The following is a 22,786-nucleotide window of genomic DNA, read 5'->3' as shown; positions in this document are numbered from 1 at the left end:
TTGAACCCAGGCTCCTTGCATCGGGAGCACAGAGTCTTAGCCACTTGGACACTGGATGGCAGCCATCTGTCTGTTTTTGCCAGTCCAGGCCTCTCAGCCTTCATTCACTTCCAGCCCCAATTCAGGCCTCCTTTTGCCCCTGCTCCGCATCTCTTCAGCGCTTGCTTTCCTGCCGCGGTTGCTGTAAGGCACACTTATTTGGGACTCTCAGCTAAATGGTCTGGAGCTGTTGGGTATGTTTTCTCTCCTGCAGCACCAGTGGAGATTTCTCCTATCTCCTGCCAGCTGTGGAAGTGCTTTGTATGCAGTAGGTGCTTAATAAATGTTATTCTTTCTTCAGAGTCCTCTAAGTATTGCCCTGTTCCTTTCCCTGCTCCAATTGAATCGATGCCAAAACCTTGTCAGAGGTGAGATAAGGTCTCCCTTTGCTCCAGTGTGACGTGTCCCTCCCATGTGCCAGTAGCCCCAAGTTCCACAAAGGAATCTGGTAATGTCATCATCACCCCACGTGTCCTGTAAAACCATCGCCACTCACTCACTCGTGTGTAAACTGGACAAGTCACTACAACCTCTGCTCTGCAGTGTCTTGTTAGGTAAAATAGAAGGGTTGGAAGGGCTTCGTGCATTCCCTCCTCCATTTATTCGAAAGCTATTTATCGACACCATTTGCCGCAAGACCTATGAATTCAGGGGTGAACAAGACCTGGTTCACGCCTTCATGCATCTCAGATTTTATAGGAGGAGACAGAAGGAGTGGTTAAAATGCATCTAGAGTGGTACAGGGCAGAGGGGTTCCGAGGAAGGAGCAGCCAGGGCACCTGGAGGGAGGAGGGGGAAAGGTTTCATAGGAGAGAGGACTCTTACCACATGGGCTTCTAGGGAAACAGATTTGGGGTCAAAATAAGGCAGATTCTTCTAACAGAATTGCGCACAACAGAACAGGCTTTCATGGAAGGGCCCCTGTCGGGAGGAGGCCCTCGCAGAGCTGTGACAGGTGCGAGGATCAAAGAGCCTCCACCGAGGGTCTATTATGTATCGACACAGGGGCCAACGTGGGCCGTGGAGATTTCACTCTCACTTAGCTACGCTGGGGGCATCAGCTCTGGTGTGAATCGCTCCCACTGAATCTGAGTTAACCCTTACATGCACACACACACACACACACACACACACACACACACACACTCCCCAAGCCAGAGCCATCTGAGGCGACAAGCAAAAGGTAAGAAAGGAGACGTTTCTGTATCATTATTACTTTTATTCTTATCTCCTGTCACACACGGACCAGGAAGGTGAGGCCAGGGAAGGAAACAGTGCGGACCCCGGGAAACTTGAAGGAGCTGAGGCCTGAAAGACTTGTCTGGGAGTGTTCTCTGCCCTCAGGCATCCGAGAGAAAGCTCTGGGGCTGGGGGCCACAGGGGTGGTTTCCAGCAGACAGGTAAACAGTGTCTGAGACGTGACAGTGATTGGACTAAAGGGGACAGCAGGAGAGTGGTCTGGGGTGATCTGAGAAGAGCCGGGCATGAGGGCCAACGGCCAGATCCCGCCTGCAAACCCCAGGCTCCGTCTGCTTCTCCTCAGCACAATCAGGCCCTGCTTTTCCTCAGGCAGCCACAGGGGGACAGCAAAGTGCTTGTGTGCAATCCCAGGTGGGTCAGGGAGGGAGAGGTGGAGCCTTTTGGAACGAGAGTCTGGGTCATCCTGACTCCCCTGGGAGGTAAAGCTGAGGATGGGAGAACCATGATTCCTTGGGCTTCCCCAGGTGATACAGGAGCCACACCTGAGCCTGGCGATTGGTGCTGGAGGCCAGGGACTTGTGTGTGCCTCCCTAGCCCCCGCTCATCTACCATCCCCAGGAGAGGCTCCTTTGATTTGTCTTCCCCTTAGTGAGAGATCTCCCACCCGCATCACAGATGGTCAGGTTCCTGGCTACCTCCAGCTTTATCAAATCAATCTGTCCCTTCCCAGGCCCAGCCCCACCCCTGCCAAAAATGTGAGGGGCCAACAGGTTCCCCTCCTCCTTGGCAGCTTGTGGCACCTGCCCAGCTTCGGTTTCTCTGTTTCTCGTAATCCTGCATTCCTGGTCCCCGCCCTTCCTCCTTCCAAGATCCATTCAGGTGTCCCCAGGCTCCTCGTGCTTCAGTGCAGGTGGAACGGAGGGGCCTCAGCCCTGGCTCTGCTGCCGGCCCAGCAGGTCACCCTCTCAGGACCCAGAACAGGGGCCTCTGCAGCATACTCTGCTTTGAGGGGCCCTGAATGGCCCCTCACCATCGTTTAAGGCTGAGTGGAGTGCTTGCCTCCCGCTCGCCGTGCTTTCGGAGCTCAGCCTCAGAAAAGCTTCTCAATCCCCAGTGTCGTGAACTGTCCTATAAAGAGGAGGGCTTGGATCAGTGGATTCTGAGAAGTATGACCAAGGGCCAAGCTGAAAATTACAGGGCAAGGTGTGGAGGAGATAACCCCTCTAGAGCTCAAACTAGAAATCAGAAGAGGAATCAAGGGGACCTCAGAGGAGAGGTGATTAAAAAAAGTCAGTGCAAATATGTGTCCGGTGTCTCCCTGTGGCATTCTGGCCACAGTCTTCCCTTTTGCTGATAGAAAAACTGAATCAGAGTTAGCAAGAATCACTTGCTTAATACCATGAGCCCCTTGGCAATGAGGCACCAGAATCCTTCCCAGCTTGTGTCTAGAAGTTGGAAACTACAGAGTGCAAATCCGGTGGTGGTAGTGGGGGAGGGGGGAGATGGAAGGCCAGGGGTGGTACTCAGGACCACAGACTCCCCCGAGCTGTCTGGGCCTGACCACTCAGTCTCATTCCGGCCGCCATCCAGTCTGTTAGCTGTAGGATCTTGGATCAAGTCTCTCCATCACCTCAGCTCTCCTCTGCGCCACTTCCTTTGCAGGATCGCTGTAACGGGTTAATTTAGACAGCACACAGGGAGCATCCCACCCATGCTGTTATCTCTGTTTCACATACCAGCACCACCACCATCCATTCTTGATTCCCTCTCTCCTCAAATCCAAGATGGAACAAAGCTTCAAATGCTTCTACAACATTTCTTACAAGTTGGAGATAGGAAGGATGGAGAGGGAGGGGTTGGGAACACGTAGATAACATACCTAGTTACCCTCCCCGGGGCAAAGAGAGCCACTGGCATGTGGGGAGAGAGGCAACCCTGGAGGGGGCAGTCAAGGAAGGGTTCAGGCATCCACTCTGAACCTCCTGGACCCCACCCAGTAACTTTCCACTGGCTGAGTTAGCTACCAGCCAAGGCAGCTTGCACACTTCCCCCAAGCGTGGCCCCCTGGTCCACTCTCCAGCAGACCTGCAGGGGGCTGGTGGCTGACGCACACAGTCTGCCTGAGATCTCAGCTGCCTGGAGGCTGATAAGGAGACCCGATCCCATCACATGAGACCAGCCGGAGGGACTTGCCCTGGTTGTTAACATCAGCTGGACGGTTTCCAAATTGGAGAGATGAGGAGATAGGAGTGGAATGGCCTGGACCTCTGAACTGAGTGGTCAGAGAAGCTAGGAGTAGACACACGGGCACTGCCAGTGGAGGCCTCAGGAGGCCTGGCTGAGGATAAGTCAGAACTGGCAGTGGATGAGGGAGGTTTTGGAGGTAAGATGGGCAGAAAGGCCTTGGGGAAGGGCTGGAGGCAGGGCCCAATTTCCTTCTGGGTCAGGTGGGGTTGGGGGGCCGCTGCCGAAGGCTCAAGCAGCCAGAATAAATCTCCTTTTCCCAGAACACCCAGTCTTCCAGAGCCCAAGCCCTTACTCAGCCTCAGGGTGTGTGAGCAGGCTGGGGATTTAAGAGAAGACAGTGAGAGGACGTCGGTCTCAGTCCTGCCACATCTCCCAGGAGGACGCAAGTCTGGGAGAGTCAGTGATGCTGAGAGCCCAGTTGGGTGGCTTGGAATCTCAGGACAGGTCTCCACTTAGGAGCAGGGCCCCCCTACACCCACCTCCTGCCCTAGCAGTGCTGTGTTGTGACCCATAAGTGTAGAACAAGGCAAACACAGATGTTACTGGCTTCCTGCCCCTCTCTTCTGCCCCAGGGCCCAAGTGCCCCAAACAAGCCCCTGGTCCCAGAGCTGAGGGAAGCTGGGCAGCCTGGGACAGCCATACTGTTTACCCAGTACCCTTGCCTCTCTGTGGAGCAGGCACATCTTGTCTCCCAGTTGTCCTCCCCACCACTTCCTTATGAATGTCAAAGCCTAAACTGGAAGGAGGGAGAGGAGGCAGGGGTTGGGCACAGGACAGTGTGCCCCGCGGTCTCACACTGTGGGTGGCCCTAGGAGGAATCATGGTAGGGTTGCAGGCTTCAGCTGGGCTTCCTGGGGCCTCTCCCACATCTGAAGTCCTGCTGGGCTTCTCCCACGCATCTTGGGTCTTCAAACCCAGAGGGGCCTCCAGCCTCGATGGTCCCAGTTTGGGAGAGGTAACCGGGGGGAAGGGGCAGCACAGGGGACAGTATGACTGGGTTCCGCAGGGCCCCTGGCGGCATGGGTACAAGCTGCAGAGGGCGGGGTTGAGGACAGTGAGCGGGTTGGCCGAAGGCTGGGCTGGCAGCTAGCTTTATATCTCGGCTTGCAGGAGCACAGGGAGGGTCAGGGGACCAGCAAGGGGGCATTCTCTGAAGGAAGGAGGGGGTGGGAAGGGCTCCTCATTCCCGGTTGGTGCCAAAAAGCTGCAGGAAGAAGGTGAAGATATAGATGATGTCTAGATAAATGTTGAGGGCTCCAAAAATATACTCTTCAGGGCTCAGCGAGTGGCGTCGGCTACCCATCAGCAACTGGGTGTCAAATGCCAGGAACTGAGGGAAAGAGGAGGAGAGACAGAGAGGTCAGAAAGTCTGGTCGCTGACACTGACCACTGAGAAACCAGGCCCACCCCCGATACTGTGATTACCTGCGGCCTGGCTGCCCAGTGATCCTCCTGAGAACTTTCCCAACACCTTCCATCCCTAATTCGACACCTATTTACTGAGCACCTACTGTGTGCCAGGCACCGATGTGGCACAGAACAAGACAGACAAGATCCCTGACCTCACAGAGCTCAGAGTCTAGTGGGTAAAGTAATTGTTAGTACGATGAGTAACCAAAGAGAAACCCAAAGTGCCACCAGGGGCTGATAACAGGAAGCTGACCCCTGTGAGTGTGTCAGGTGTCAAGGAAGGCTTCCTGGAGGAGGGGGCCTTCAAGCTGAAGCACAGTCTTCTTGCCATTCCCCTCAGGGCCCTACGCTTGGAGGACCAATAAATCCTCCGTGTAACAGCGAGCAGGGAACAAGCACTTGTTCTGTGCTTTACAGACATTACCTACTTCATCCTAATAACATCAGCATCCAGTAATGATTCTCCCTTTCCTAGAGGAAACCAAGGCCCAGAGATATTCAGTACATACCCAAGGTTACATAGCTGGCAAGTAGCAAAGCCAGGATCAGAACCCAAGCAGGCTGACTCCAGAGCCCCCTCCTTGAACTGTTCTGCTCTGTGGTTTACGGGCCCTACCCAGGGTTACTGTGTCTTCTGCCAGGAATCAGGCTCCCCTGAGAGCCCCAGCAACCTGCTCAGAACTGCAGAGGCCACGAGGAACACCATGCCATGTCTGCTTTCAGGGTCTCACCACTTAGTGGTGGGCACTTACGGATGATTACCATATAACCTCGGAAATGCCATAATTAGGGCTGACTGGGCAGGAGGAAGGTGGCCCAGGAGAGGTGACTCTACCTGGGGCTTGCAGGATGAGGAGGGGTTTGCTAGGTGAAGCGGGCCTGGGGAAGCCCTGGAGGTGAGGGTGGTGGTGTGAAGAATGAGGAATTCACCATGGGGATAAGTGGGGCAAAGGGAGACGGAGAGAGGCCGGAGCCCAGGGGCCAGAGGCTCCAACAGGGAGCAGCTCCAGCCTGTGGGACATCAAAGCATGTCACCCTTGAGGGCGGGGAGGTGGGAGTGATTGCAAGTATGGGCTTGAGAGTCAGGCCGGCTTGAATTCCAGTCTCAGTTTCGCCACTCACTCACTCTGGGACTCTGGGCTAGGCTATTCAGTCGCTCTGAGCCGTTGAGTCCAACTCGGCAGAAGGGAGATGAGTGTGCTCACCTCCTGAGGTGGTTGTGAGAGTGAGATAATGCTTGCAAGGCACCTGGCGAGGTGTCTAACACCTGGTAAGCACTTAATGAATGTGGCTGTTAGTGTGGATTTACTGTTATTGTCTGCAGAAGGAGAGGTGCCCTCTTGAGGACATGTGTACGGGGTGCTGAGATGCAGGTGTCTCCTGCCACTCATCAAAGAGGCAGAACTGTCGCCAGGGGAAGCTGGGTGGCCTTCGCAGCAGGCAAACAGAACCACAGCCAGGGCTGAGGGGGCCGTGTTCAAGGCACAAGAACACAGGACTGACTGGAGTCGGAACACCTAGGTTTGGGCTTTAATACCTCGGAGCCATCCCCCACTTGACCTCAGTGTTCTCATCTGCAAAATGGGACGGTAATGATGACCACACCATGGTGTGGTTTTGAGGGTTGATGTCTGACAGTGAATGTGGCATCAACTTATTATTCTTTAGTGTCATTTCACTCCATTCTGCTCTGCTCCTTCTCTTTTCGATTTGGACTCCTAGGTAAAGAAAGCTTCCTTGCGTAGGGAGAACAAGCAAGGAGAGTGGCTGACCCAAATGCTCCTGGCTGCTCAGTGGTCACGACTGCCAGCACTAGTTAATAAACTGCCGATCTGGCTTACCAATCATTGCTTGCTTGGTTGATTTCCCAGAGCCTGGTCACCCCTGGGTGAGCTAATGAAATCAAATCTCTCAACCTAGAAGGCTTGAACCTAACCCTGTTGGAGGGGTGGTGGGGGGCTGCTCTCCAAGGAGCCTCCTAGAACAGCCAGCTGGCTTTTCTCTTAGAGAAAAGTGTTAGTCACTCAGTCGTGTCCTACTCTTTGTGACCCCATAGACTGTAGCCCACCAGTCTCCTCTATCTCATGGAGTCGGTTGCCACTCCCTGCTCTGGGGATCTTCCTGACCCAAGGATCGAATCCAGGTCTCCTGCACTGTGGGCAGACTCTTTACTGTCTGAGCCACCGGGAAGCCCTTCTCTTCGAGAAAAGAGGGATGAAATGGATGCTGTCCCTGCCTTTGGCGCAAGGCCATGGATGCTGATCTCCATGGGCTATGTGGGAGAGTTTGCTCCAAATTTCCACTCCACAGCCCAGTACCACCCACCACTGCAACTTCATGCCTGTTGAGCCAGCTGAAGGGTTTCCATTCATTTATTCCCAACAATATTTAAACTGAGCATCTACTATGCTACAGGGAATTGCCTTCAGAGCACTGTCTAATGAGAGCAAAAAACATGATCAGAGATTATACTATGAGCATGGACGCACACAGGGGAAAGTAACTTGATAATTTCCCTGGGTGATGAGCACTGTTAACTAACATCTTGGCTGAGAGCAGGTATCTTGGTTATAGTTAGCACCTTAGTTGGCAGCCAAGATCTCAGTTGAGAGCTAACAACTCAGTTGCCCGCTAACACCTAAAATGACAGCAGGTGCTTAAGTTGCGAGCCAGCTGGATATAAGACCCTTCAAGAGGGGCATGGTGGTCAGGGGTAGGAGCAGGATGGGGGTGCTATTAACTTACATCTGAGCAGTCTTCACATACTAGTCCTTTATCTCACTTGCCCAGTTCACCCTAGGGGGTGGATAGTATCATCACTCTTTTACACAGGAGGAAGGGAGGCTCAGAGCAGGTGAGTGACTTGCTGATGGCCACTTATCCAGCTGGAACCAGATTACCTGTCTCCTACATCCTGAAAGAGACAGTGGGGCTGGGGTGGGCTTGCAGGGAGGGAGAAGGCATGTGCAGATGGCACAGAAGACAAAGGCAGACTCTCCTGGGTCACCCTACTGGTCAGGGCTGGACCTGGCCAGGACCCCCCAGGCCACGCAGTTGGCCTGATCCTGTGGTGCCCAGGCTTGTGTCTGCTGCCCTCCCAGGGGTGAGCTGGAGAGGCTCTGAGGGAGCCATGCCATGGAAAGGGCAGCTCAGAGCCACCAATGAACAGGCACCGGATACAAAAAGGTGGGGTTATAATGGGTTGAATCGGCATAAAAAATAATACATGGACCATGTCTATCCCACAGAAATGCCAGCAGCACACCCAAAGCTGTTCAAGGCAGCGTTGCTTCTAACAGAGAAACCCTGGAAACAACCCCAAACTTGATCAATTGTGCTGAGGCAGAAATATCTCTCATAACATCTATTATGAGAAATGAACAACTGACAGAAAAATCCATATCACATTAGCCCCCTTACTTAACAAAAAACCTATGACATAGAAGCTACCTAGCATATATCCATAAAATGCATATAGAAAGGTCTGGAAGGAAAGACAATTAACCACAGCAATTACCACTGGGAAGGCAGGGAAGGATATGGCCTGATGACATTTGCTTTATATATATTATTTAAGGTTCAAAAAATGAAATATATGAATAAATGTATTCAATCCCCGGGTTTGAAAAATCCCCTGGAGAAGGGCATGGCAACCCACTTAGTTTTCTTGCCTGCAGAATCCCAGGGACAGAGGAGCCTGGTGGGTTATAGTCCATGAGGTTGCAAAGTGTTGGACATGATTTAGCGACTAAGCATGCATGCACATGCTATATATTAGAATTTTTAAAAGAAGGGTTAAAGTAACACAAAAGGAGAGTTCATGAACCCTTTCATTTAATTCTCACCACCAGCCCCTGGGGCAGATATTGCATAATCATCTCTCTCTTGGAACTGAGGAGACTGAGGCCCTGAGAATGCAAGTGCCTCACCCAGTTCACACAGCTGAGAGGACAGTCAATTCCATTCTCTTTCCACTGTGTGACATCACTTTGGGGCATGGGGTGTGTGGTGTGTGTGTGTGTGTGTGTATAAGGATGGAAGAGGTGGGAAGAAAAGTGTACCCAAAGTTCATGGCTAAGAGCCCAGTGGGCTACCTGAGGGGATGCAGGGAGCGCTGGGCCCACCTGCTCCTCACTTTCTGGGCTAAAGGGTGAGACTGGGCTCTGAGGATTCCAGAGAAAAAAGACTAACTGCCAGCTTTAAGCCCTTATGCCCTCGGTTGGGATGTAGGACAAAGAGAGGGCAGCTGAGTGGAGATCTGCTTCAGTTCCATAGCAGATACTTCTCTTGTCTTCAGTGGCTTGGGTGTTAAGAGTTTAAACAGCACAGGGGACTTCCCTCGTGGTGCAGTGGCTAAGACTTTGAGCTCCCAAGGCAGGGGCCAGGGTTCAATCCCTGGTCAGGAAACTAGATTCCACATGCTGCAACTAAGAGTTCACATGCCATACCTAAGGTGCAGTGCAGCCGAAGAAATAAATTAATATTTAAATAAAAGAGCAGTTCTGCTTTTTTTTCAAAGTTTAAACAGCACAGATGACCTCTGCATGCTGCAGTCCTGGGGAGCACCTTCAGGTGGGCCACCACTACCTAAGGAACAGGGTCTGACAGGGTCTGGACAAGAGGGGAGCAGTGTGAGAAGGCAAGTAAAAAAGGAAGGGTGTGCATGTAACAGACCTCAAGAACATGGACTGGGCAGTCCCATAGACCTGGGTTCAAAGCTTGCCTCTGACCTTGGGCAATTGACAACTGCTGCTGCTGCTGCTAAGTTGCTTCAGTCGTGACCGACTCTTAGTGACCCCATGGACTGCAGCCCACCAGGCTCCTCCGCCCATGGGATTTTCCAGGCAAGAGTACTGGAGTGGGGTGCCATTGCCTTCTCCAACTGACAGCTACTAACAGGTAATATTATTGTTCACTGATGACATGCCAGGCACTTTCTCAGTGCTTTGTATATACTGATTCACTTACAAGTTACAAGCTATGAGGTGGGAACTATTATCTGAATTTTATGGATAAGGAAACAGAAGTACAGAGAGTGACATGACTCAATCAATCCACCCAGCTTAAATGTTGCAGAGAATGGATTTGAACCCATCTACTCTGCTCCAAGGGTTTCCCAAGGAGCGATAGTGGTAAAGAGCCTGCCTGCCAACGTAGGAGACTTAAGAGACAAAGGTTCGATCCCTGAGTTGGGAAGATCCCCAGGAGGAGGGCATGGCAACCCACTCCAGTATTCTAGCCTGGGAAATCCCAAGGACAGTGGAGCCTGGCAGGCTATAGTCCGTGCAGTCGCAAAGAGTTGGACACGACTGAAACAATTTAGTATGCACACACACACTGTGCTCCAAAATCTGGGCTCTGAACTACAAGGTTAACATGTACGATAAGAGTGAAAGCTCCCAGGGCAGCTGAGAAACTACCACATTCCAGGTGCTCAGCTGTTTTCTTTTTTCCATTTATATATTATTAAGCATTACCACAGCCTTGTGAAACAGTTAATATTAGCCCCATTTTAAAAACCAGGCATAGAGATCAAGTAACTTGCCCAAAGGTCACAGCGGTAAGAGGATGAGTGAGGCCTTGACTGTGGTTTGGGTGGGATGCCCATGGTCACTTGGAGAACTCCCGGGAAGGCCTCCTGCAAGCACCTCCCCCACTCAGGCCTGTGCACATGTGTCCTGCCCTGAGTCCTACTGGGACTCTTAATCACCCCTCCTTCAGTCCACAAGCCCTGGGGCAGGGGGCTTCCTTCACCTTCTCCGAGTTAGGGTGTTGGTTTGAAGGGCTTGGTTTGAGCAGGGCGTTGGTTTCGAGGATTAGTGTCTCAGGAAGTGAGACTGAGGTGAGGCGCAGGAGTGGGGCACGAGTGTACTTTCCCCCTGAAGGAACAATTACTGGTCAATCCACCCTCCCTCCTCCTGCCCTCTGAGGAATTCATCTGGCCTCCAGGGTTCAGATGAGGCCTCAGGTGGGTTATCAGGGCTGCTGTGGTGGCAGACGGTGGGCTGCCAAACAGAGAAGCTTCTCTCACTGGATCCCTTAAGCTCATGGAAACCAGTGAGGCAAAGGAGTCGCCAAATTCTAAATGAAATAAAGTCTGAAAGAAAATCATATCCCTGCCTCAGGTCTGTGTGGCCATTTTTACTTTTCAAAGTGTTTCTCCAACTGTGAAGAAGGCAGGGCATCTACCATAGCCCCCACGAGAAAAGCAGGGCAAGTGGTGGGGTGGGGCAGACTGGGTCTCTTCCCTGAGCCTCTCAAAGACTGGGGAAGATTCCCAGGACATGCGGATTCACAGGTGGACCTGGAAGAAGAGACTGCCTGAAGCCCAGCCTCCGGATGACAGAGGCTGAGAAGGCCTCTCTGGACCCTTCTCATGTGAGGGGACAGACCTCTCCAGGCCTCCATCTTTCCATCTGTGAAATGGAAAGAGAGACAGAATAGAAAGAGTGCTGAGCTGAGAATCAGAAAAAGGGGCGTTTCTTCCAGCCTGGCAGCCAACACTGCATGCGTGTGGTGTGTCTGTGTGTCTGTGGTGTGTGTGCTATATGTTGTGCAAGTGATGTGTGGTGTGTATGTGTGACATGTGTATGGTGTGCATGTGTGTGTGGTGTGTGTATGTGATTGTGTGGTGTGTGTGTGTGGTGTGCATATGGTATGTGTGGTGTATGTATATATATGACATGTGTAAAGTGTGCATGTGTGTGTGGCGTGTATGTGTGTAGTGTGTATGTGTGATGTGTGTAGGTGTGTATGTAGTACATGTGGTATAGATGTATGACGTATATATGGCGTGTGTGTGTGTGTGGTTGTATATATGTGTGGTGTGTATGTGTGATGTGTGCAGGTGTATATGTGGTATGTGTGGTGTACATGTGTGATGTGTGTATGGTGTGCATGTGTGTGTGGTAAGTGTATATGTGTGGTATGTGTAGGTATCTATGTGGTATATGTGTGGTGCATGTGCATGATGTGTATATGGTGTGCATGTGGTGTGTGTATGTGTGTGCATGTGGTATATGTGGTGTATATATGTGATGTGTGTATGGTGCCTGTGTGTGTGTGACTGTGTGGTGTGTTTGTGAGTGCTGTGTGTGTGATGTGTGTAGGTGTGTATGTGGTATATGTGGTGTATGTGTGTGACGTGCGTATGGTGTGCGTGTGTGTTTGTGAGTGTGTGGTGTGTGTATATGTGAGAGGTGTGTGTGTGTGTGATGTGTATGGTGTGTGTATATGTGAGTGGTGTGTGTGTGATGTGTGTAGGTGTGTATGTGGTATATGTGGTGCGTATGTGTGACGTGCGTATGGTGTGCGTGTTTGTGTGCGGTGTGTGTGTATGTGAGTGATGTGTGTGTGTATGTGGTATATGTGGTGTATGTGTGTGACGTGCGTATGGTGTGCGTGTGTGTTTGTGTGTGGTGTGTGTATATGTGAGAGGTGTGTGTGTGTGTGATGTGTATGGTGTGTGTATATGTGAGTGGTGTGTGTGTGTGATGTGTGTAGGTATGTATGTGGTATATGTGGTGCGTATGTGTGACGTGTGTATGGTGTGCGTGTTTGTGTGCGGTGTGTGTGTATGTGAGAGGTGTGGTGTGTATGTGGTATATGTGGTGTATGTGTGTGACGTGCGTATGGTGTGCGTGTGTGTTTGTGAGTGTGTGGTGTGTGTATATGTGAGAGGTGTGTGTGTGTGTGATGTGTATGGTGTGTGTATATGTGAGTGGTGTGTGTGTGTGATGTGTGTAGGTATGTATGTGGTATATGTGGTGCGTATGTGTGACGTGTGTATGGTGTGCATGTTTGTGTGTGGTGTGTGTGTATGTGAGTGATGTGTGTGTGTATGTGGTATATGTGGTATATGTGTGTGACGTGCGTATGGTGTGCGTGTGTGTGGTATGCAGGCATGTGGTATGTAAGTCTGCTTGTGCTCTCTCTGGGTCTCAGCACAGGAAGGTCCCTGCCAGCTCTGAGCGCTCACGGTCCTTCCCGGGGACTGAGGACAGATGGCTATGAATGCCCCCTCAATGGCCAGGAGTCAATACCCAGAACTGGAGGCCCAGCCCCTCTACAGAAAGAGCCTCTTCCCATCCAAGCTGCACTCGCCCAGACACCATCAGACCCTGACGCATCCTGTACTGACCACACAAGTGCTCCGGGCTGCCCTGTCCTTGACTCTGGGACACTGCAGCGGCCCCCTAACTAATCTCCCAGCCTCTGTCCTACTCATGAATCCAGCTTCTCACTCATCTTCCTTAAAGCCCAGGAACGAATGTTGCCAGAGGTCCTGCAACCGGCCAGGTGGGACAGGCAGAAGAGAGCTCTCTTCCCACCGGGCCTGTCACCTAAAGTCCTATTCCTGCTTTCTCCCCAGGTATCAAGGCTTGGCTTCATGCTTTCAGGGACTGGGAGACTTCACTTCCCCAGAGAAGGATCAGCTCTGAGGTAGAGCGCCTGCCCACAGTCATGTAGGTACAGAGGTGCTGCCACAGCAGGAAGGCAGCTGGCCAGGCCCTGCATGCTCGCTCCCTCTCTCTTTCCCCCTGCCTCAACTATCCTGCTCTGTCCCAGCCCCTGCGCCTTGCCTCACCACCCCAGCCCACCCATCATGCTCCCCTGCCTCGCTTTCCATCAGCTTCTACAAAAATGCACTCAAGGAGGGGGCAATAGAAGGGAGAGGAGAACGGGGCCACCCTGAGGCCAGAAACTTCCGACTGACTCACCACTTCCACTGGCATTTGAGTCTGGTGCCCAGAGCGGGGTTACAGGGTAGGGCGACAGAGAAAAACCCAAGCCTCTCGAGAATGTGCCAAGGCCAGTCAGGGTGAGGCCTAGGAGGGGTGATCCCTGCCAGCAGGACCACGGCCCTACGAGACCCTGGCTCCCCATCTCCCTAGTCTCCCCCCAGTCCAGTTGGGAGGCCTGCTATCCAAGAAGGCAGTCTTTCAGGGGCAGGGCTGAGGTCTGTAGGAGAAAGCCCTTTGCTTCTCACAGCCCTTCCAAGTCCCAGGCTGGTGGGGTTGGGGCGGTTCTCACCGGGGGCTGGGCCCTCCTCGAACACGTCTCATCCCTCTTTTCTCACACATCCTCCCCGAGGCAGCAAGAGGGGCAGGGATCGCGGAGTGACATCCTTGCCTAGCTGCAGCACTTGGAGCGCCCTTCACAGTGACGAGACTTCGCCAAAGGCTAGGGTAGGAGAAGGCAGGATGGACAGATAGAGAGACCAGGGGTGCTGGGCACTGGTTCTGGGGATAGGTTGGACTACAGGTTCCAAAGGACAGAAGTGATGCTGGAAGCAGGATCAGATTGAGGTCAAGGGCCTTCTGAGTTGAGGTTAGTGGAAAGGCATGGGAACCTTAGTTCTTATGGGGCTGGGCCTCTGTGGGCCTCCATCCACGTGAAACTGAGAGGGAGGGAGGGGAATGAGTCCAGGGGCCCCTCCTCAACCCTCCCCACACCACGGATGGGCTGCAGGTCTTCCTTCCTTTGACCCAGGTGACAGAGGGCAGGGGATGGGGCCGGGGGACTGACGCCACTGCTCCTGACCACTGTTTACATGACTCGAAGGATGAGCCTCACCGAGCAGAGTCAGAGTGTTGCTCTCCTAATGAAACATTAATGGGTAATTAGGTGCAAAGGTTCCTCCTCCCCTGTGACTCACGGGAGATGGATGCCTAAGTCAGCTGTGCAGTCATGCTTTCTGTGCCTCAGTCTGACAGTGCCTCAGCTGGACCTGGCCTCTCCAGAGTCCGTTCATCTTGAAAACATCTAGGGGTGCCTGCTGTGAGCCCCTAGGCTGTGGGTAGAACAGCTACCCACTATTCTAGACACTGTGGATGCAGCGACAAGCCAGCCAGACCCAAATCCCTGCCTTCAAGGAACTTAAATTCTGCTGGACAGAGACAATAAATAAACAAACCAGAAAAACATACAGTATGTCAAAGGAAGAGATGTGCGATGGAGAGAAATAAAGGGAGAGACCTGTGGGCATGCCTGTGTGTGTGTGTGTGTGTGTGTGTGTGTGTGTATAAACACACTCAGCACACAAGACTGTAAACAAAGCAAACACGTGAAGGAGAGGAGATGGGGAGTGGTGAGAAGATCAGAAAGAATCGACAGAGGCAACTATGGGAGCAGGGGCCTGGGGCTGGGAGTGAGCCTGCCATCCTAGGGAGCAGCAAGGATGCTTGTGGCTGCAGCAGGAGCGGGAGGCCATGAGGTCAGGAGGGCCTGCGGGCAGTGGGCAGCGACTGCTGGAGGCCAAGTGCAGAAATGCTGCTGCTGCTGCTAAGTCGCTTCAGTCGTGTCCGACTCTGTGCGACCCCATAGACGGCAGCCCACCAGGCTCCTCTGTCCCTGGGATTCTCCAGGCAAGAACACTGGAGTGGGCTGCCATTTCCTTCTCCAAGTGCAGAAATGATCTGACCTCATTTAACAATGAACAGGATCCCTCCCACCGCTGTGGTACTGGTACAGACTGCACCCACCACGGGGGGCCATGTCAAGAATCCAGGTGGGACATGATGGCGACATGGACCAGGGGGGAGCCATGAAAGCAGAGGCAGATGCTGGTGCTTGGATCCCAAGTGAAGAAGAGGCTTCTGGGGGGAGGGCATGAGCAACTGTACCAAATGCTGCCGAGAGTAGAGCAAGGTGAGGACTGAGAAATGACCACCGGCTTCAGTCACAGGGAGCCCACCGGGGACCCTGATGAGAACATTTAAAGAGGATTCAGTCTTCCCTGGTAGCTCAGCTGGTAAAGAATCCGCCTGCAACACAGGAGACCCCGGTTCGATTCCTGGGTCAGGAAGCTCCCCTGGAGAAGGGATAGGCTACCCACTCCAGTATTCATGGGCTTTCCTGGTGTCTCAGATGGTAAAGAATCCATCTGCAATGTGGGAGACTGGGGTTCGATCCCTGGGTTGGGAAGATCTCCTGGAGGAGGGCATGGCAACCCACTCCAGTATTCTTGCCTGGACAATCCCCATGGACAAAGGAGCCGGGCAGGCTACAGTCCATGAGGTCGCAAAGAGTCAGACACGACTGAGCGACTAAGCACACACAGGAACGATGGAGTGGAGAGAAGGGAGGGAGGGAGGGAGAAGGACTGGAGACAGCGCAGGCTCCCCTGTAAGAAGCTCTGCTCTAAACAGGGCACTAGAGGCAAATGCGAGTCAGGGGCTTTGTATTGCTATTTTTTTCAGTTGGGAGAAATTAAAGCCTGCTTTTATGCTGATGGAAAAAATCCAGTAGAAAGGGCAATACAGATGGTGCAAGAGAAAGAGGGGAACATTGCCAGAGAGATCGCCCCAGCCTCTCCCCACTTTAAGCCAATAGAAGTTCTCCTCTTTGAGGGGGATGATGGGGGTTCTGGAAATGGCAGCAGGCTGGGCCCAGGACAACTGGGTCCTGCCCTAAATCTGCCCTTTACTGGCAGTGGGACTCTGTGCCAGCCCCTTAACACCCGTGACCTCGGGTATATCTAGAAAGCAGGTCTTCTAACAGAAGCACTGCCTCCCTCCCTGGGATGTGATGGAGATCCCACGAGATAATATGTGTGAAAGTGCTTTGTAAAATGGAAAGGGTGGAACCGATAGTTGGGATTGTTTTTATTATTTCTAATAACAAATGATTATTAAACAAATTTAAGGGATTACTGTTCATCCAACCCTACTTGTCTGCACAGTCTCCCCGCACAGCTGACGCACTTGCAGCAGCAAGAAGCCAAGCACACTTCCTGACCCTCCCTCAGTGATTGCCCTCCTCCCACTTTGCCCTGCCTGGACCCCTCTTCTTCTTCCATCTGTCCCTGCAAACACCGTTCTCTTCGGCCTCCCCAGTCTCACTCCCCTCAGTCTGACCCTCCTGCTTCCTTTCCTCCTAGGCTGACTCCCCTGACCCATCCTTTTCACTGAGATTTGTCTTCAGCAGGTACTATCTGCAGGAAGGGCTTCCCTGATGGCTCAGCAGGTAAAAAAAAAGCCTGCAATGCAGGTGATATATGAGATGTGGGTTTGATCCCTGGGTCAGAAAGATCCCCTGGAGAAGGACACGGCAACCCAGTCAACTAGTATTCTTGCCTGGAGAATCCCCACAGACAGAGGAGCCTGGCAAGCTCCAGTCCATGGGGCTGCAAAGAGTCGGACGTCTCTGAACGACTAAACACACACACACACACATCTGTAAGAAAGACTGCTGGTCCGGAACCAAGAGCAATTAGTGCCATAGGATAATCAACCATCCTGGTTTGTCCAAGCTTGCAGTTCCCAGGGGGTTTCCCCTCAAGAAGGAGGACTTTCAGTGCTGAGACTAGTAAAGTTCTGGGTCAACCAGGATGAGTTGGTGCCCTAGTCTTGATCAAGGCCACACTAGTTGATTTACCATTCATTGTTTTATGTCTCCTGCGTTGGCAGGCAGGTTCTTTCCCACTAGTGCCACCTGGGGAGGGATTTAAAGTCTCTGAGCTCAAGCTCCTCATCTTAATTTGAGAAAAACAGAAACTATTTTATAGAGCTACGGTGAGGAGTTAGTGTATGTGAAGAGCTTGCTGCGAGAGAAGTAAGTGCTCAATAAAATATTAACTATCATCGTTATCGTTATCATCATCAACACTCTCAGCTTGGTGAGGCAGCCAAGGACAAGTTCGGTCTAAATGCATCTGTCACCGAGTACTTGGAATCTCCTTTACTCCAAGAAGTCTTCCCAGATTACCTCCAGGAGACAGCCAGGGCTAACTTAGTCCATGTGGTGGGGACACCCTCACTTTCCTGCTCCCACAAGCGACACTCAACCTCTCCCCAGGAACCAGGGGTATCCCTTCCCAGCTCTGTTTAAAGTGTCAGTTCTGCTGTTACAACCTTCCATGCCTGTGCACGGGTCAGCTGATCTGTCTTGGAGACCTGAGCAGCACTGAGTCCCGCCCCTGCCCACTGACGCTCCATGGGGGTTCAGAGGAGTGGACTATGAGGAAGATAGGGACGGAAGAGGGGCCTGAGGAGGTGGTGGGGGGCTGAGAAGGCGGGGCCCCGGGGGGTACACTCACCAATGTAAACACGCCTGCTCCCAGCACGGCATACACTGCGTGGAGCCAGGGCACCTGCAAGGCAGACAAAAATATGGACTCAGGGAGGGTGAGGGTGGGCGGCGGGGGTGAGGGGCAGCGGGGAGGGGAGAAGGGGTCAGTCCTGAGAATGGAGGGCGCAGGACAGACCTCCCCGGGGGGGCCCTCTCTCTCACCACCCCCCTAACCCAGCCCCAGACCGAGAGGTCCTTAACCCTCTGGGCTAGGGGAGCCCCAGAATAACAGTGATCGTGAGGGGCTGGCAGGGGAGCTCCCGACTGGCCAGCACTTCTTCGCTCCACACACAGCCCCAGGCTGAGGCTGGCCCAGGGTGACTCATCCTATGGGGCCCTGTCATCCTCCCAGCCTGAGTCTGGCCGGAGGCTGCGCCCTCCTCCCAGCGTGCACTCATTCCTGTGCTTTCGGTCCCCCTGTCGGGACTCCCTGGCTCTGCCTGTGGAGGTGAGGGTCTCAGGGGAAAGCGGATAGACTTTAGTCGGGGAGGAGGGGCACCCGGAGTCCTTGTCGCTGAACTTGATGGGATTGTCTGCCCCCGCTTCCCAACCTCCGCTCCCCCGGGGAGACTCAATGGCACCTGGCTGTGTGTGGAAACCTTGCAAGAGGTGCCAAACTAGCCATGCCCTCTGTAGGGCCTTCCCCCAGAAGATTCCTGGAAACACAGGCATCCTATGAGCCTGACCTGGGTCAATAAAGGGTTCTTTGACGCTCTGGGCCCCTTCCTGTACCCCCTCCCCCATCCTAGATACACAGAGGGCCCCTAGGCCAGCTCCGGTTCCTCCCTTCGTCAACAGGATCCTGGGAAGAGCCAAGGAAATGCCAGAACCAATCCTGATGTCCTGGACTGGGAGCCAATCCCCGGGGGCTGGGCAGGATGGGGTAGGGGAGGGGCAGGGAAGAAGGCTGCTCTGGGCCTGGAAGAAAAGGGGTGGTGGGGACCAAGAGGAGCCTGGGGGCAGGCACAGCACTGGGTTTTCAGCAGGGGTCCAGTAGCTGCTCTCTTGGGTTCCCAGGACTCAAACCCCGTCCTGTGATGCCCTCGGTCTGCCCCTTCTCCACCTGCAGCGGCCCGAGTGCCTGGGCCTCAGCCGAGGTCACTGAGCCCCGAGCAGTCCTAGCTGGGTTTCCCGGGCAGGCCAGACACTTAAAGAGCCGAGATTCGACTGTTCCCATGGACCCCCTCATGACGTGAGGGTGTGCTTAAAGCCCTGTCGTCTCACTTTCCACCTGCCTGGCCAGCCAGATCCTGGCTCTCTGGACTTGACTGATCCCTCCAGAGTCCCAGGAGGCCTGTCCTCAGGGCCCCTCTGGGCTTCGTAGCCCCATGGAGCTCCAGAGCCCCTCGCCTGCCTAGGGTTTACAAACGCTCCTAGCCCTCCGCCTCAGCCTCACCTCCACCCTAGCGGGGAGGATGGGAAAGGTGAAGCCGGATGTGGCTTGTGGAGCAGGCAGGTGCCCAGACCTGCCAAGAAAAGCCTGTGTTTGCTTACACTGCCAACAAGCCCACGGAAGGTGCCAGGAGGGGCAGGACTGAATGGCAGGCTGTGAGGCCTTGGCTCCGGGCCTTCCCTGGAGGGCGCAGGAGGAAGCGGCGGCCTCGGGCCAGCAATCCCACCCCCTTTATCCCCAGGGGCGGCAGGCAGGCAGAGCCACAGACTCACATATTGGAAGGGCAGGAGGATGGCCAGGATGAGCCCACTGAAGAAGAGGGTCATGAGCAGCACGAAGAGCACACCTTGGCAGGATGTGAAGTCGAACTGCAGGGACGGGCTGAGCGTCAGCTGCCGGGCCCCTCAGGCCTGCACAGGGCGGCCTGGCGTTCCTGGGGGCCCTGGCCAGGCAGCACGCTGGCCAGAAGGCCTCGGCCTCGGCAGCAGGCTGTCTTCCAGTGCTCACCCCAGAATCTGGCGTTCCTCCCCATCCACTCCAGGTGCCGTCCCCACACGCTTCTCATCCTTGTGACCTCTCCCCAGCCAGGGATCCAAGCTCGGAGCCTGCACCCCACCTGCCTTCCCGGGCCCACGGGCCCCAGAGCTGACCTTGGTCTGGAAGCTGAAGACGGTGACCGAGAGGCAGACGAGGGCCGTGATGCTCAGGCACAGCAGCACAGATGTGGTGTTGTAGTAACTGCAGGACCCGCGGGCAGGGGCTCAGCTTAGGGGCAGGGCTTCTGGTCTCCCCCAGCCCTCCTCCCAGGCCCACCCGCTTCTGCAAGGACCTGATCCCACCACCGTGGGGGCCCCACCTTCCCTCCTTTCCCATGATCCTCCCTCTCCTGCCTCCCCTTCCTTTCTACTAGAACCCAACCTCCCAACATGCTTAAGACTCGAAATCCTGTTAGAAGGATCCTGGAGAGGTGGTGGTGGTGGTGGGGTTTGTGCTGGTATATAGAGGTGGCTTTCAGGGAACTGCATGAGCATGAGTCTGGGGTCCTTTCAGCTGCAGTTTGAGAGGTGTCACCTTGCTCTCCTCCATCTCCCACCCCAACCCCGCCAGCCTGGCCAGGTCTTGGAGGCACTGTCCCGTAGAGTGCAGGAGGAGTGGGCTTGAAGCCAGCATTTCCTACCTGCCTGCCCCTCCCCAACACCTGCCTAGCCAGCGCTCCCAGGAGGGATAGTGTTTGGGGCAACTCCCCCATTCTGCCTATCCGCTTTACCTGGACAACATTCCAGTGAGGTAGGCCATGGACAGGGTCTGAAAGGAGAACAGCGTGAGGGAATGATGGGGCCCAGACACCTTCAAGGGCCTCCCCTTGCGTGCACCCCTCAACTCTGAGTCTGCTTTGTGCATATGCGCTTACCTCCAGGACTTCATCTGGGGAAGGCGGTCCCAACGGGCCTTGAGCCAGCTGTGCCTTTGTTCTTTTGCAGCCCTTCTCTTCCCCTTTCCTATGACCATCCCCATTGTCACCCACAGCTCTAGGATTTCCCACACAAACCTCTTAAAAACACAATCATAGTGGAAAGAGAGAGTGGATGGAGTGGAGAGAGAAAGCTCATTTGGAAAGAGAGGGTGAACTGTCTTCGAAGAAAAAGTGGGGTGAAAATACCCCTGCCTCCCTCAGTGACCTCATCTTGGCTGTCCCCAACTCCTGGCCCTCGAAATTCACCCTGCATCCCTGCTCCCTCCATCACTACAGCATCTGTCCCCAGATACCCCCAAGTCACTTACAAAGATGGTCAGGAGGATCAGGTTCCAGGGGAAATGCCTCCTGTAAGGCAAGCCGCCGAGTTCAGAGGAGAGTGGGGGTGTGGGCAGCACAGACTGGGGCTCCGTAAGCTCACCCCCGCTCCTGGGGCACATCCCCACGGGCCCCCATCTGTCCACTCACCCTCCCCCCACCTTTGAGGTGCCAAGGAAATGGGGGAAGGCAGGCCTGCTTAACAGAGCTCAGAAAATGGGGCTCTCTTAGGGGTGCACAGCACTGGTGGCAGGCAGGACTGGGGCCAGAACTTCCAAGACCCTGTTCATGTTCCCACAAGTTTCCCCCGCCACCATCTTTACCTGGGTCCAGAACAGCAGGCCAGGGTCAGGTAGGTCGCAAAGAACACAGCGCTGCGAGAGACAGACGGGGGAGTCAGCTGGTCTTTCCTGAAGCCTTGCCACTCCGTCGCCTGCTCAACCCACTCTCTGCCCACAGGACACCAAGCAGGGTGCTGCAGGGCAGGGGCAGGGATTGGTTAAGCCCACAAGCATCCTAGAACCTTGCAACGGACAGGGTGATAGTCCAGTTCCAAAAGAGAGGAAAGATGAGCCTACTTCTAGAAATCATGAATCTTGGGTGCCATAGAATAGCTAACCACCCAATCCAAAGTGGTTTTCCTCCAGATAATATAACGTGTGTGTGTGTGTGTGTGTGTGTGTGTGTGTGTGTGTGTGTGTATACACAAACGTGGACTTCCCAGGTGGCCTGGTGGTGAAGAATCCACCTGTCAATGCAGGAGACACAAGAGATGCAAGTTTGATCCCTGGGTCGGGAAGATCCCCTGGAATAGGGAATGGCAACTCACTCCAGTATTCTTGCCTGGAAGAGTCCATGGACAGAGGAGCCTGGCAGGCTGCAGTCCACGGAGTTGCAAAGCATGAGACATGACTGAACACACACACGTGCGCGCATAGATATAGGTGTATATGCGTAGTTTCATATGTGGAGTTCATATAGTGTTCTCTATGTGCCAGCCAGAGAACTACATGCTTTATGACTATGAACTAATATAATCCTCACATCGTCTCTGTGAGGCTCACTGGGGCCAGCCAACTTGTCCAAGGTCACACAACTACCACAACAGCAGAGGCAGGGTTAGAACCCAGGCATTCTGGCCCCAGAGTCCTCGCTTATAACCACTACCCCACACTGCCTCCTTCAGGCCTTTCCCTGGACCTGTTGCTACTTGTAACGATCTTGTTTTTCCTGCCAGCACCTGGCACAGTGAGAAGTATCTATGGCATGAATTTCTGAATCAGGTGGCCGTGTCCACCAGGAGACTGGCAAGAAGCTCAAGTGAAACCCAGAGACAAGGATTCAGGGTTGAGGATTTTCTGGAGAGCAGTGGAAGTGGAGGCCAGTCCAGGAGGTTGGAGATGAGGGCTGAGGACCCAAGGGTGGGGCATGCCCATGCCTACCTAGATTGGTGCCAACACCAGTGCATGGTCTCCAGTGCCCAATGTGCCCTCAGACATGGCACCTGTCATCCCTCCCCATCTCTCTCCTCAGTTCTCTCACCCATCCCCTATGGCAGCAATGCCAACCGTCCTCCTCCAGCTTCAAACCTCCCAGGCTGCCTCACTCTCCTGCCTGGTCTGCCCTGATGTGTC

General features: G+C 53.9%; 1 protein-coding gene across 2 annotated transcripts in view; it reads right to left on the bottom strand.

Annotated features, from left to right (window-relative positions):
- Positions 1-1,237: 1,237 nt before the first annotated feature.
- FAIM2 (Fas apoptotic inhibitory molecule 2) overlaps positions 1,238-22,786 on the bottom strand; it is a 34,037-nt gene continuing 12,488 nt past the window's right edge. For both annotated transcript variants that reach the window (XM_004006372.5, XM_060412635.1), the window contains 7 exons: positions 21,476-21,526; positions 21,143-21,182; positions 20,628-20,665; positions 20,011-20,098; positions 19,633-19,728; positions 17,936-17,989; positions 1,238-4,816 (listed from right to left, as the gene is read on the bottom strand). In XM_004006372.5, coding sequence (XP_004006421.1) covers positions 4,667-4,816; positions 17,936-17,989; positions 19,633-19,728; positions 20,011-20,098; positions 20,628-20,665; positions 21,143-21,182; positions 21,476-21,526 — 517 coding nt within the window. In that variant the 3' untranslated portion in view covers positions 1,238-4,666. The remainder of the gene's footprint in view (positions 4,817-17,935; positions 17,990-19,632; positions 19,729-20,010; positions 20,099-20,627; positions 20,666-21,142; positions 21,183-21,475; positions 21,527-22,786) is intronic.

This window comes from Ovis aries, chromosome 3 (assembly GCF_016772045.2).
Source record: "Ovis aries strain OAR_USU_Benz2616 breed Rambouillet chromosome 3, ARS-UI_Ramb_v3.0, whole genome shotgun sequence".
In the NCBI taxonomy this organism is placed as follows: domain Eukaryota; kingdom Metazoa; phylum Chordata; class Mammalia; order Artiodactyla; family Bovidae; genus Ovis; species Ovis aries.
This window is presented reverse-complemented; position numbering and strand designations above follow the sequence as displayed.